Genomic DNA, 15,821 nt, shown 5'->3' on the forward strand with positions numbered 1-15,821 from the left:
GCCGTGGTGCTATAATCTTGCTCTATTTTCACCACCTTTCATTATCAATATTGCATTGTAACTTGTCACAATCGAAAGTTTAATATTTAGTAAACATAATTCAATAAGTATTTTCACCAATTACCAATTTCTTGAGCCAGGGCCGAATTTTCTAGGATGCGAATACCAAATATTCTGGTGTCCCATGATGGCGGTCGTGAACGAAAGAGGAAGAAAGTAGGTGTTTCTGGATTATGTTCACTGTAAAATTCCAAATGTCTACACATAATGTGATTTATTTTTCTATTATTCAATAGAAAACACTTTTTGTTCCTGTAAATTAAATTTCTTAACTATTTGTGTTATTTGGATATCGGGGAATAAGGTAAAAATAAAAACATTTGAATTAAATTGATAACGATTTCTTAAAGTAGCACTACTAATTGCCGCATGTTCGTCCATAACCCGGGTTAGATAGGTTTTAATTGATTAAACCATGACCTATTGACCTTGTTAGTCGTTTTGTTGTTAATCCCCAAAGGAGCCAGACATGGTCAAGGTGAGGCGAAAATGACTGCTTTTTCTCTACTTCAAGGAAGAATTGGTAATGCACATCCAAAGATAAAATCCTCATGATAACCTTCAATGTAATGAACAAGTGGAAATACTTTTAAATTATCAAAATAATGTGTATATCAACGATAATCTTGCACTTGACTAAATTTTTAGTAAGCTTAAAAAAAGTTGAATTTGCATTTTTAGTTATGATATATTAATCAAATGAAGAAAATGCATACAATTTTAAAATTGACCAATTACTTACTATTTAGTACTATTATTCGACTAGTGTAGCAATTTAATTTGAATGAACACGGCTGCCGGGCACGGCTGCTGCATGGCTGCCAAGCTTTATCGTGTGATCCGACTGCAACCATACAGTTGTACTAATTCTACAATTTCAATCAAACGTTCGGTTTGACACTTCCGTCATCATGTCTGTGTTATGCACACACATGGCACAAGGGCGTTCATCACACAATGCATGAGGAAAATCGTCACACTGTTTTAAAACTGTTTAGCATGGTTTAGCCAGCTAGGTATACATTTAAATGAAATTTTATATTTTCAGTCGGTACCGGTATTTAAAAGCACTTGATTTGGCGATGTCGCAAATGGATCATATAATTATAAAAACGGGAGCAATTCTGAAAGAAATGACCCAAGGAGTTGTGATCATAGGCAAAATAAAAAAATAAACATGTTTCACGTCCCCTCCCGCTTCCTTTTTTGAGGTTTCCTCAAATATATTTTAATTTTGAAATTCAGTTATAACTTTTCAAAAATATGTCTAGGAAGTTGGAATGCTTTCTATAGCCTTGTTAAGATACAAGAAACATTTTAGGAAGGTTTTGTGATCATTGTAGAGGGTGTAACTCTCAGAACAACAAATAAAAAAGGGCCTCCTCCTTTTTCCAGGCATTTATTGTATACGCTAAAACAGCTATAAGTATGGGTATTTACACCAATTTTGCGATAAAAAATAGAAAATAAAAAGCCCCCTCCTCCTCCTTTTTTTCGAAAACCCGGACGTGAAACATGTTTTATTTTTTACTTGGCCTAATGCGAATGAATTCAGAATGTGAAGCAGTCACCTTTTGCAGGCCTGTGTATGCACTATTAAGGGCCAGAAACTCTACTTTTAGAGCAAATGTTGCCTATTTTCATTAATCATTTTGGTCAATGCAATTTTTATCGCCCTCTTGTGATATGCTGTGTTTACTCTCAAACTTTCATTGCTTTACAGGGTGTCATGCTTCTTTGATTAGAGGATGAAGTCCTGTTCATTACATGTACTGATGTAGTTGTTTGAGGGTATTGTGAAATATCTAAACATTTTGCTTTGGAACTGAGGAATATCCCATTATCCTGAGAAGTGTAGCCCAAGGTATATTCCGAGGTCTAACTATTAAAAGCAAAATGTTTAGATTTTGGTGCTAAAAAGGTGTGTTTTTTTAGGCAAGGCAAGTTATGCGCGTGACGCATTTAGGGTCTAAAAACACTGATTTTCAAGAATAAGGGTAGTTTTCTGATACTGAACAACTTGTTTAGGGTACCTTTTCAAATTGTTGGTATAAAAAGGGTACATATTTTGTATTTTTACTAGCCAAAAACTCATTAGAGGGTAAATTCTATTACTATTAGATTACCTTATTAAGGGGCTAAATTTGCTGGTAGGGTAAAACTCGTTTAGGTGGTGTTTGAAAAAAAAAATGGTCACGCATGCGTACACTACCATATTTGAGTGGTCCCCCCTGGCAGCAATCTTGTCTGCACACTTCAAGGAACAATGGTTAATTAATGCTGGAACGACTAACTTATAATCCGGGGGGTCACTTCACTCACTTATAAAGATAAAGATGATACACACCTTTGGTGGAGAAGGAATGGATTTTTTAAGATGGTGTAGCCATTTTTGCCAATGAGGTGTCCAATTTCAGCCATATCAACATTTTTGTTAAATAATAGAGTCTTTTTTTTTCTCATTAAATGATTCAAAATATCTATATGCCATTTTATAGAGTGATTTGGGTTATTAAATGTTTTCATAATGTACGTATACCATTTTGGGTATAAAATTTGCTGTTTTAAGGGTTGATTAAGGGGGTCGGTCACTCACCTTCGCACAGTATTTTTTGCATTCTGAATATGAGGAATGACCTGATGATATTTGAAATTTGCGCTGTTTACACGAAATGCAATTTGGTGTGTCTGGGACTGTCTGATGTGCTCTCAGACTTGAGTCACACAAAAAATATGTGAAAACATTGCTACCTAATAATAAGGATGACGCTGCTTTTCATTGTTCATTATTTGGTTAACATTTATATTGGAAATCTTGTAAAAGATTTAATGGGTTTGTACAAGTCTTTACTGATGTAATAGTCAGACACGGTAGGTATGGTTCAAATATACACTTTAATGACAACTTATCAGGTTAGCATTTAGGTGATTGATATCTGGTAGGCGTAGTGATATTTTCGCATGCCCGATCCAATTACGTAATGCGTGATTAGTCACTATGAGATAGTTCCTAATGATTGGCTATCACAACATCCCCTTCTTTCCAAAAGTTTGATAAAAGTTCACAAGTCCAGGAAGGGGTGTTTACTTTAGCAAACATTGTATCACATAATAAAGTTTACAGGTGCTTTTCATGTATGTATTTGAAAATTGACAGTGTCAATACATACAGTTTTCATTTTGGCTGGCAAATGTACATGGGTTTTTCAATTTGCCTGGTTCTTGTGTGTTGAGTGTGACTACATGTATATTTGGTATACAATGTGTAATACTGCAATGTTACAATGTAATTCATGCCAAAAGTGAGTTTCAATAAATGACACTTATGAAATTTGACAAAAGTTTGTAATTTTGGCTATGTATTATTTTGTTGGTGTCACATTTTTGTATGTCAGCGTGTGTATGTACACATCCTTGAACACATAAATTTTATAAAACAATTGGCTTTGTGCTATAAAAACACATGGTCACAAGTAACAGGTTGGCAGGTTACAACTCATCCCTGTATCGAGTTGGCATTCGCTTACTCTCCCAGACCGGTAGTCGTAACATCCTTTCCATGTCCTGGGTCTACTGGTTGCTGCTTCTCGATACTGGTTTCTTTGGGACTTGGTGAGCTGATTGGTTTGTCTTCAAACCGGACCTTTCTTGGCTGGGTCTTGTTTGTTTCACTCTGAGGCATTCCCCTGATGTGTGCGCGGTTTCTTCTCAGCACAGATCCATTTGGTGTGGTTACTTCATATGCTGTTGGTTCTTGCTGTACTCCAGTAACCACTGCTGGTTGCCAGACTTTGCTATCAGAGTTCAGCACTCTGACTCTTTGTCCATCATATAGAGGGTCAAGGTCCATTCCTGCATGCTTGTCATAGTCCTGTTTCATCTTTCTCTGCTTCTCCTTCAGCTTCTCATTTGCTCCATCTCTCTCGTGAGTCTTGTCTGCTAAATGAAAGCTGGGCAATGTAGTCTTGCACTGGTCTTCCGAACAGCAATTCAGCTGGGGACGGTATTCCAGTGTCCACCGGTGTTGCTCGCAGGTTTAACATGGCTAGATGGAGATCCTGCTTGGTTTTCTTGCATTTTTTGATCAGGGTCTTGACGGTTCTCACCATCCGTTCTGCCATTCCGTTAGACTGCGGGTATCTTGGTGAAGATGTGGTATGTGTAATTCCCATTTCTTGCACATCTGCTGGAATGCTTCGCCATGCGTACTTGGGGTCCATTGTCGCTGACGATCGCTCTGGGTGGTCCTAGTAGGCTGAAGATTCGGATATCGCTTTGATTGTCTCGCTTCTTGTGTTGGGTAGCTTATGCAGTATCGGGTACTTGGAGTAGTAGTCTGTCACTAGGAGGAAGTCCTCTCCATCCAGTGCAAACAGATCGCTTGCTAGCTTCGTCCATGGATATGAGGGTACTTCATGTGGTTGGAGTGGCTCTTTGTGTTGTTTTGGCTGGTATTCTTGGCATACATCACAGGCTTTCACCTGTTTCTCGATGTCCTTGTAGATTCCAGGCCAGTAAACAGATTCACGTGCTAGCCTTCTAGTTTTCTCCACTCCTTGGTGTCCGATGTGGAGCTGCTCCAGAATGTCTCCACAGAGTGATTCTGGCACTACGACTTGTCTTCCTTTGAATACAGTTCCGCTGGAGATTCCGAGTTCATCTCTACAGCACCAATACTGTCTGAGATCCTGAGGCAATTCTTTGAGGTTATCTGGCCATCCTTCATATATAACTTGTGACAGTGCCCTCAGGATTGGATCTTTGGTTGTTTCTTCTTGGATGGCATCTTGCTTGCTCTGACCAAAGTTCATTAGGTCCACTTGTATGTTCTCCACTTGTATGTCCAGTGGAATGTCTTCCATGTCTTTGGGGTTTGGGAGTCTACTCAGCGTGTCTGATAGAATCATTGTTTTTCCTGGTTTGTATGTGACATCCATGTCATACCCCTGTAACTTCACTAAGAGTCTCTGTAGTCTTGGTGGAGCACTGGTCAGGGGCTTCTTCCATATCATCTCCAATGGTTTATGATCACTTAAGGTAGTGAAGTTCTTCCCAAATAGGTATGTATGGAACCTGGTTACGCCGAATACTAGTGCCAATGTCTCTCGCTCTATGTTAGAGTAGTTGCTTTGTGAACAGGATAGGGACTTCGATGCGAAGGCTACAGGCTTTTCTTCCTGGAACAAGCATGCTCCGAGGCCTTTTTGTGAAGCGTCGACTTCCAGCATCGTTGGCTTGCTAGGGTCATAAAACTGAAGACAGGTATCTTCTGACATGGACTTCTTCAGGTCTTCATAGATCTTCTGGTGGTCATCATGCCAGACAAATGGGGTGTCTTTCTTCAGAAGATCTCTCAGTGGACTGGCTTTGGCTGCAAAGTTCGGGACATATGTTGCTAGGTATGTAACAAATCCCAAGAACCGCTGTAGTTCATCTTTGTTCTGTGGTGTAGGCATTGCTTGGAGGTCCTCTATTTTCTGGGGATCCGGTTTGATTCCATCTGCTGTATACAGAGATCCGTAGAAGTTTATGCTACTCTTCTTGATAGCACACTTACTACTGTTGAATACCAGTCCTTCTTGTTTGGCTACCTCCATCAACTGGGTGAGGTTTTTGTCATGCTCCTCCTCAGTTTCGCCAAATATCACAATGTCATCGGCGATGCTCACACACCCATCCACCTGTTCGGTGATGCGGTCCATTTCTTGCTGGAAGATGTCCTGACTAACTGATAGTCCAAATGGCAATCTCATAAAGCACCATCGGCCAAGGGTGTGCGGAATGTTGTTAATTCCTGCGATTCCTCTTCCAGGGTTATCGACCAATAACCTGCCTTGGCGTCAAGTTTGGAGAAAAACTTTGCCTTGGACATCTGCGGTTGATCTCCTCCAATGTGGGGATCTTGTGTTGGCACCTCTTCAAGTTAGAGTTTAAGCGCTTGGGGGCTAGGCAAACCCTTATCGACCCGTCTTTCTTGATGGTCGTAGTGAGTGAGCTGCACCAGTCTGTGTGGTGGGTGATTTTCCTGATGATGCCTAGTTCCTCCATTTTATGGAGTTCAGCTTTTATTTTGTCTCGCAGGTGCACGCTGCACTTTTGTGGTGCGTCAATTCTTGGAGTCGCATTGTCTTTGAGGTGTAGTGTAGCTTTGTGCCTGAAGTTACCAATGGTGTCAAACTGTTCTGGGAACCGATCCTTCAAGTCTGTTACAGAGTTGACTGCGATGGCACAATAACTTGTAGTGTCATTCTCAGGTATCGGTGTCTCGGGCACCACATTGATGGTAACTAGCTTCATTCGTTCGCATGTAGGTAGTCCAACAACTGATGGACCTGGAACATCCACAATGTAGAACTTGTGTGTTGACCAAGGCATCTGGCTATCCTTGCATACTATACGTATGTAACCTAGGCATGGTATCTTTGTGTTGTTATAAGCTGTAAGCTTATCACTTGTACGCTTCATCACAGTATTCGATCTGTTGCGAGGGTACATCTTCTTTATGATGCTAAGGGGTATGGTGTTTCCACCGCACCTGTGTCCAATTTGAGTTTCAGGTGGTGCTGTCCTGTTTTCTCAGGTAATACTATGTCAAGAGTCGTAAACACCTCGGTTCTTGTATCCTCTTGCAGGCACATATCAGATACTCGTATGTGTATACCGTAAAATGTGTGGTCTGCATCCGAGTTGTCTGTTGTTTCCTCATCTGTCTGTATAGCATTCACCTTTGGTCCCCTATTTGCTGGTCTGTCTCTGCGCCTTCCTCTTCTGTGTCTGCTTTTGTCCCAGCTTTTGTCTCTCTTTGCACTAGTGTCTGCTGTGGGTTTACCCTGCTGCCTGCATGTTTTTCTGCAGCAGCTGGCCCAGTGCCCCTTGGCTTGGCAAGCGTTGCATGTGGAGGTATATGCTGGGCATGCTCTGGGCTGGTGTCTGCGGGCACAGTTCCCGCACTTCTTGTAACTGCTCTGGCTTCCGGTAGTGATGCCGCTGATATTTGCGCTAACACCGGACGATAAGTCTTTAAGGTGCTTCTTGCCAGCCTTAATTGCTTCATGTTTCCTTCCTTCTTTGAGCAGTTCTGGTAAGGTAAATCCTTTCTCCTGTTCTAAGAGAGTCTTTTGTAATTTCTCATTTGGGGTTGACGCTATAACAAGTTCTATGATTCGTTCGGTCAACTCCGCTTCGCTAAAATCGCATTCACGTGCCTTGATGCGGCACCTGTTCACAAACTCGTCCCAATGTTTCAGATTGTTTTTGGCGGAAGCACATTAACTCGAGTCGGTGAATGCGGAAATTGACGCTGAGCTTCAGCTGGTCTTCAAAAAGCTTCCAAAGTTTGTCAGGGTCCTTTTGATCATCCTCGGACATTCCAGAGGCGTTGATTTTTCTCAAACCTTCAGTGCCCAATGCCAATGTTATTTTCACCGCCTGCTTCGCCTTGGCGGTGACGTTGTTGTCCAGTAGACAAAGATTCATTCTTTGTTTGAAGATTTTAAATTCATCGCCGATGTCTGTGATGGACCAATTCAAGGTTGGGTATTTATACATCTTGTAGTCTGCCATGTTGCGATGTTGTCGGCTACACGGTCAGGGAGGGTGCTACACAGGGTACAGAAGTAACCACCAACCTTGTTACTTGGGAGGAAAAACAATGAATTGGGCGTGATCAAGGATGGTGTGATATACTATGCAAGTGTGTGATGTACAGACTAAGGTGTGATAAAAATTTGTGGCATTTACTTAAAAAGTACTGTGGCGTTGTGCGTGTTGTATATTTTGTGTCAATTTTGTTGTGACTGGGCTACATGAACATGTATGCATGTGAATGTATTGTAAACAGTGTGTTGTTGTTGTGACCTAACTGTGTGCTATGCAATGTATGTTGTAACTTGTAATAATGTAGATTGTACTTGTAAACAGTGGTGATTTGTGGTAAACAAACTCTGAGATTAGGAATGTGTGTGCTAGAAACCGTCTTGTAATTTGTATGTTGTGTTTTGCTTGAATTTGTGTGTTGTGTGCAATGGTAACAAATATTAAAAACAATTTGCTTTTTTTTTTTCTTTGAAAAAGCAAAAGTAAATAGTCAGTTATACTTTTCTTTCAGTATCAAAAAAACATTAAAATACAATTATGATTAGGAAACACTATTTTTGAACTTGACCTTTCAGAAAAAATAGTCGCGTAATATTTATCACAAGAAACTTTAATATTGGCATGCTAAGCTTTATCGCATGAGGCTTTAAGACACAGATTTAAATATTGTTTGAAAATTAAAGTTCACAGTTGCCACTGGTAGTTGAGTGCTCTTGAGATAAAGTCACGGTAAGTCTTGCTTCTGTTAACACTTGCTGTCCTGAAACTTGCGATTTCACAACACGGGCGACACGTTGACTTGCAAATTGTTGTCCCAAAACGGGTCCTGGTAACAGTTCATAACAGACGGCAGATTGTCTGGACGATTGGTCACAGTTGAAGAAAGTTCTTGGCCTTTCTACATGCAGAACTGGTGCTTGTACAATGTAGTACCACTGTCGGGGGAAGGGGGGGGGTACTGCTATCAATGCTCAGCAGTGACTGGTACAGGGCGATGGGCGATAGTCTGTGAGGATATTGACAGACTAAATTAAGTTTTAAGCAGGTAAGTGCAGGTAGATTTGCACAGTTTCACTTAGTTTATTTACATTCAGATCAATGGATGAGTGTTTTTCATTGCTTGGCATGCAATAGAATTTATGATGATCACCTGGAGTAGTTCTGGTTCGACTTACACAATTGCAGTGGGCCAGTAAATCTTACTGCTGTAGTTTCAGTTGCAGACTAGACGTAGGTACAGTCAGAAAACAATCAACTACGATGATTTGGCCTTAAAAGTCGGGTAGGTACTCAGATATGTTTGTTTACAAGGGTTTTATGGCACCTTTATTTGACTCACGCACGAAGGATTCACTGTGGTACAGCTGAATTTGGCAATCGTCGTCGTGCCTACTCCCAGGTTATGGCGCTTAGTACAGCGCCCGAAATGTTGCTACGCACGCTACCGTGTGCAGGAAATGTTGAAAATACACAGTCTTTTGAGGCGATTTATCACTCAAATATGGCATCGATGCAGTTCAGTCTTGTCTAGCGTGGTCCTGGTTATCACTAGCACAGCTAGCCACCATGATGTAATAGTCAGACACGGTAGGTATGGTTCAAATATACACTTTAATGACAACTTATCAGGTTAGCATTTAGGTGATTGATATCTGGTAGGCGTAGTGATATTTGCGCATGCGCGATCCAATTACGTAATGCGTGATTAGTCACTATGAGATATTCCTAATGATTGGCTATCACAACATTTACAAGAATCATCAGACTTTTGACAAAAATAACACCAGTTTCTTGCTGGAGTGACTCTCGTGTGAAATCTATGATACATTATGACAAAGGCTGGAATTGTTTACACCCTAGAACTGGTCCCATTCACAAAAATGTGACAGTCCTCAAAAGCACTGCAGGTTTTCATGAGTTCTTAAATGAAATATGATTGAATCCCTTTCAACAACGAAAACAATCTAATAATCATTTAATTCACTTGATTATTTCATGAGGAATGTCATGATCAGTTTAGTCATTGGCACTCAACGTCACAAGAGGATTGGTGATTTCTCTCTTGATAACAGATATCAGCAATAACACTACAGAATAATAAAACAATAATGTTGAGCCTCTTCCTCCAAAATATTGAATTCAACATGTAAGCAAATATACGCACCCGGTACGCACATGTAAGTTCCAGCGTGACGTGTATGCATGTTTGAACAGCTTCCGTTAACTGGCTACGGTACTTTAAAATGCATTACATTTTTAAATACATTGTAAAAAAAAAGCCTTTTTACATCCAATCACTTTTTTCCTTTTTTTTACAGGAAAATGTCTTCTTAATCTTCTGTGCTGATATAGCATCAGTACATTGTACCTTGCTATTGTAGAACCATTCATCTTATCAGCCATGTCGTTACAAATTCCGATGCAACTGGAGACGCCCCCAAGGGCGAAAAAACGCAAACTGTCTTCTGATAGTGCATCAAAATGGACCGACCATCAAATTGAGATGCTCATCGCCATGTGGAAAGAGCCTGATGTACTAGAAGCCATCAGACAACCTAAACCAGTATACGTCCTCCTGGCGAACCGACTTAACGATGTTTGGGGTAACATAGAGTGTCCCGACCGACACATCTGGGATGCAGATATGATTAAGAACAAGATCAAAAACCTTAGACAGCAGTATATTGAAATTGTAGAAGAATTATCAAAACAGCCGGAAATACATGAGCAACAAGACCGTGAGGAGAACATGGCAATTTTATCATCCTGGCCATACTTTGGTGATTTACATGATATTATAACAATTTTGCCGTCAAAGCCCAAACCGCAAGGTAAGAAATTGTTATACCGAATACTATTTTACTATACTTTACTATACGTGTATAAAGCTTGGGTAGGCAGGCCTGGAAAAAATGTTCTTTTCCCAGGAATGTTATTTCCCTCCAACATTTCAGGGTTTCTCACCATTTTCTTATGTATTTCTTTATCAAAAAAAGGCACAATTTACCTCTAGATTATCAAATTTCCCAGGAATGAGATTCCTGAATCCCCCATTTTTTCCACGTCTGGAAGTAGGTATGGTTTGTCAAGCATTCACTATTTGACAAGCCATGTGTTGTTTCTTTGGTTGTTTTTTGCTGTCAACACCAAAATCCATACAAAACATGACCTTAATCTCCCATGCAGGGGGTGTTGATTTTAAGGTAACCCTTCACCCTCCCTGTGTGGAATAGTAAAAGGGCATGTCTTCCATAAGGGATGTATGGATTTCAACAGGAAACGCCCATTTTCTTATTCCTCTTTATAATAAAGCAAATTCAAGAATTTAGAATTAGAGCTGAGACATATTCCTGGGAATTTGGGTACCCGCCCATCCCTAAGGAATTTCTTGTACATGGTTGGTTATCCAAAGGTCATTATTTTGTATGTTCACCAGCCTTGCCTTCATCTTGTGTGAAAATGGCACCAATGAGGTGGTCCCTAGCCACAAAATACAATTACAAGAGGCCAGGACCTGGTTGCCAAACAATATGTTTAAACGCTGTTCTTTGCATTAAATATTTTGCATGTACATGTATAGTTTCACTAAATATCAATTCTACCCACACAAGTGCACATATTCGGAGACAATTTTGAGTGCAATCTTGAACTTTACGTATGTACTTCCCACTAGTACCCAAGTTCCTGCCCTTACTAATCCCGACAATTACACAATAAGTCACACCCTTAATGTTTATCTTATAATTCTTATCTCTTTGCAGAGTCCCAATCTCCTTCTAGATCAGGCGGGGAGGATGAGGACACTGCAGTATTCCCTGTATCTCTTGTTACGGCACCATCAATATCCGATGCCAACCTAATGACCAATCAGCCAGAAGATATGGTTCATCATGTTAAACTGGAAAAGGTTAACGACAGGCAACCTGTCAGAAAACTTGGACATCAGAATTATCAGGATGATGAAGATGAGGAGGAGGATGAGGAGGATGAGGAGGAGGAGGGTGGTCTGTCAAAGTCACAAGGTACAAGGGTCATATTTATTTTTATGTTATCTGTGCCTTCATGAGAGAAGTATACATGACCATGTAGATTGTAGTTCATTGTGAGCCTAATGGGTGTAGCAAAACCTTGTATTCATATTGTTTGATAGGGATGGGCAGGCCTCAAATTTTAATTTTTTGGGGCATCCATTTTCAAGGCCATTGGGCAAAGACAAAGAAGGCCACCAGTCCAACAAGTGATGAACAATGCCTTGAAGTTGACAAAGATCTGGGGGCACTAAGGCCAAAACTGAAAAAGGGCAGCCAATGGCCATGGTGGCCTCCCTGAAATTCAAGCCCTGATGATGGGATTGCCAGGTAATGGGATGTGCGATATTGCCACCTATAATAATATTGCAATTTTATTTTCACTATAGCCTTCAATATTTTGCCATGTCTTTACGATTCTTCCAAGTGAGCTCAAATCTGAATTTGGACAACCTAAAAATGCCTAATTTATCCTTTACAAATCTGTGATGATACAAGTTTTTAATAGTGGTTGATTTTCCGTTCTGCCCACATTTCAACACAGAAAAACAGTTGCGGCTACAATAAACATAATCATAATGTGAAATAGATTTAATGGCTATTTCATACAAATACGTTCCATACCAATAGCCCTTTGCAATATCTTTGCTATCATGTTCGTACAGTCATAGAATGAATTCTGCCAAGATATTGGATAAATGTATGCAAACTAAACACTTGCCCAGCTAGATGACTTACATTATTTGTGATGAGTTAAAAAGGCGATATAAAAAATCTAGTCTTGAAACTCAATTGACTAGAAGTAGCAAGGATTCAAGCAACAGAAACTTAGGGTTGGGGTTAGAGGTAAATACTGTACAATAATACCATGATTGATTCAAATGTAATTGATCTCCATGTTTTGATCACAAAGGCCACAGTCACGGTCGAGCACCCGCATGGACAGATGAAGAAATCCGTATGTTGGTGGAGATATGGCAGGAACCGGAGATAGCCAATGCTATAGCGATACCAACTACACGATACAAGGAGGTGTACCAAGAAGTAACTGATCGTATCAATAGAATCTACAAGACACACTACAGGGAATCAATACAGGTTTGTATTCAGCTATTCCAGTTGATATCCACCCTCCCGTATGGAAGCTATGGAAGATGTGACCTTGATCTTTCTCTGGGGGGGTGTAGATTTTAAATGCAGTCACCCATTCAGTAGTATCATCACCCCAATATCTTCATGGCAGGAATCGCCATGATGGTAGGTTGAATCCACAGCCACGCATGGCCATTTTGTTCCGACCTGTTTGAGATGCATAATGGGCCGAGGGACATCCGACTAAGGCTATTGACAATAGTCTGGTGACTGACCTTTGTAGATGTCAGTGAGCATGGTATATTATTTCAATCTCATGTTTGTGATTGGCTCAATAAATCATAATAGTCTTCTTGTAACCAATCAGCAGGTAGTACCACCATTTCAGCATGTTGCTGATTGGCTCGATAAATCATAATACCGTAAACGTTCGCCTAATGGCGCACCGGGGGTCCTTTGCCTTGGAGTAAATTTCATATACAAATAGAGAGCTCCCATCTCTAAAAATACCAACAAAAATTATGGATATGTGCTCTTAATTTGCTGGTGGGATTTGTTATGGGAGGGCACTTTTAGTTTGTGTCTAAAAATCCAGTTATGTCAAGGGAACCCATAGCGCCATTAGGCGAACGTTTACGGTAGTCTTCTTGTAACCAATCAGCAGGTAGTACTAATGGGGTTAAGCCTATTCGTCACTACCACCATTTCAGCATGTTGCTGATTGGCTCAATAAATCACAATAGTCTTCTTGTAACCAATCAGCAGGTAGTACTAATGGGGTTAAGCCTATTCGTCACTACCACCATTTAAGCATGTTGCTGATTGGCTCAATAAATCATAATAGTCTTCTTGTAACCAATCAGCAGGTAGTACTCATGAATGGGGTTAAGCCTATTCGTCACTACCACCATTTCAGCATGTTGCTGATTGGCTCAATAAATCACAATAGTCTTCTTGTAACCAATCAGCAGGTAGTACTAATGGGGTTAAGCCTATATTCACTACCACCATTTCAGCATGTTGCTGATTGGCTCAATAAATCACAATAGTCTTCTTGTAACCAATCAGCAGGTAGTACTAATGGGGTTAAGCCTATTCATCACTACCACCATTTCAGCATGTTGCTGATTGGCTCAATAAATCACAATAGTCTTCTTGTAACCAATCAGCAGGTAGTACTAATGGGGTTAAGCCTATTCATCACTACCACCATTTCAGCATGTTGCTGATTGGCTCAATAAATCATAATAGTCTTCTTGTAACCAATCAGCAGGTAGTACTCATGAATGGGGTTAAGCCTATTCGTCACTACCACCATTTAAGCATGTTGCTGATTGGCTCAATAAATCATAATAGTCTTATTGTAACCAATCAGCAGGTAGTACTAATGGGGTTAAGCCTATTCATCACTACCACCATTTCAGCATGTTGCTGATTGGCTCAATAAATCATAGACATACCTTAGCCTTAGATGCCACACCTTCACCTTCTTCTGAGATCTTCTGATAATAGTGTGGCAGGGTTTGGGGGGCTTTTTTGCCCATTAAAACCCCAATTTGCTTAGTTCCTGCTTAAAGCAGAGGAGTGTGGGCGATTGAATAGCACTTTCAGGCAATTTGTTCCATTTTTCCACCACTCTTTGGCTGTAGAAATACTTCCTTGTATCTAGTCTTGGTCTTGATTTGGCCAGTTTTTGGGAGTGTCCTCTTGTGCCCTGGTAGTCTGCTTTGTGGAAAAGGGTATCTGGATTGATCCTGTCAATTTGATTCATGATTCTATATGTTTGGATGATGTCCCCCCCTTTCTCTTCTCTTCTCCATTGTGGTGAGGTTGAGTCTCCTTAATCGATCTTCGTATGTAAGATGCTGGGGACTCGGGATGTCACAGCTTCTGAAGGCGAAGTTTCTTTTAATGAGGCCTAATGCTCTGTTCCCTTTCTTGGCTGCAGTAGCACATTGCGAGGATACCTTCAGTGTGTTGCTAATCAGCACTCCCAAATCCTTTTCTTCTTTTGTTTCTTTCAGTTCTGTTTCTCCCATGTGATATGTGTGGTGCTGGTTCTGATGCCCAAAGTGCATAACAGCACATTTGTCTGCATTTTACCTCATCTGCCATCTTTCTGCCCAGTCTTGCAGGTGGTTTATGTCGTCTTGCATATTCTTTATGTCGTCATCTGTTGCCACTGGATTTGCTAGCTTTGTATCATCGGCAAACTTGCTCACTGTAGTTGATGTGTTAATCAGTGATGTATCGTTCGAGTCCGGACTCGGACTCGAGTCCGGACTCGAGTCCACTTTTTGTTGGACTCGGACTTGGCTTGGACTCGGACACAAAAAGACTCGGCTCGGCTCGGACTCGGACACAAAGGACTCGGACTCGAGCCGAGTCCGGTCCGAAGTCCAGTCCAATTAAATCTATGTAAAATGTAAAATAGATCTCAAATTTGTTGACTTGACTTATTTGGTCATTTTCCAAATTAATTGGGGGCTGTCAAATCTGTGATCTGTCATATATCCTACATATCCACCAAATTATTTAGATTTATCTGTCACTTATAGCAGAATCATATTAGGCTACATGTATTGTTATCATTTAAAATGAAATAATTGATCATTAATTACATGTAATTTGTAAATGCATAATTTTATTAAATATTTGCACTATAAAAAATATCGAAGAGTTCTTTCATGGAACTTTCCAATCCATTAAAACTCTTGAAAGAGAGAAACATGCACACTGCACTACATCTCAGCTCCCACTCAGTAAATTGGTACTCAAACATAGGGCTATTATACTAGGGTGCTGTAGTTCGTGTGTGCTCACTACTCACTGGCACTGCACATTTGTGTGGGACAATTTTGAAAAGATGTTTAGAATTAATGGTGAATTTCTGCTAGTATTATTATTATGACGATGATGATATAACGATGATGACGAAGGTGATGATGATGACGATGATGATGATGATGTTATTTTTACGTAATGTATTTGAATACATTGCAATTGTGTGGTATATGGCTGGTTGGTTGACTTGGGTAAAATTGA

The 15,821-nt window shown here is 40.3% G+C and overlaps 1 protein-coding gene across 1 annotated transcript in view; it reads left to right on the forward strand.

Annotated features, from left to right (window-relative positions):
* Positions 1-498: 498 nt before the first annotated feature.
* LOC140156496 (uncharacterized) overlaps positions 499-15,821 on the forward strand; it is a 53,572-nt gene continuing 38,249 nt past the window's right edge. Inside the window, exons 1-4 of the mRNA XM_072179442.1 lie at positions 499-583; positions 9,975-10,487; positions 11,418-11,678; positions 12,598-12,782. Of these exons, the coding sequence (XP_072035543.1) occupies positions 10,058-10,487; positions 11,418-11,678; positions 12,598-12,782 (876 nt within the window). The 5' untranslated portion in view covers positions 499-583; positions 9,975-10,057. The remainder of the gene's footprint in view (positions 584-9,974; positions 10,488-11,417; positions 11,679-12,597; positions 12,783-15,821) is intronic.

Source organism: Amphiura filiformis, chromosome 1 (genome assembly GCF_039555335.1).
Source record: "Amphiura filiformis chromosome 1, Afil_fr2py, whole genome shotgun sequence".
In the NCBI taxonomy this organism is placed as follows: Eukaryota; Metazoa; Echinodermata; class Ophiuroidea; order Amphilepidida; family Amphiuridae; genus Amphiura; species Amphiura filiformis.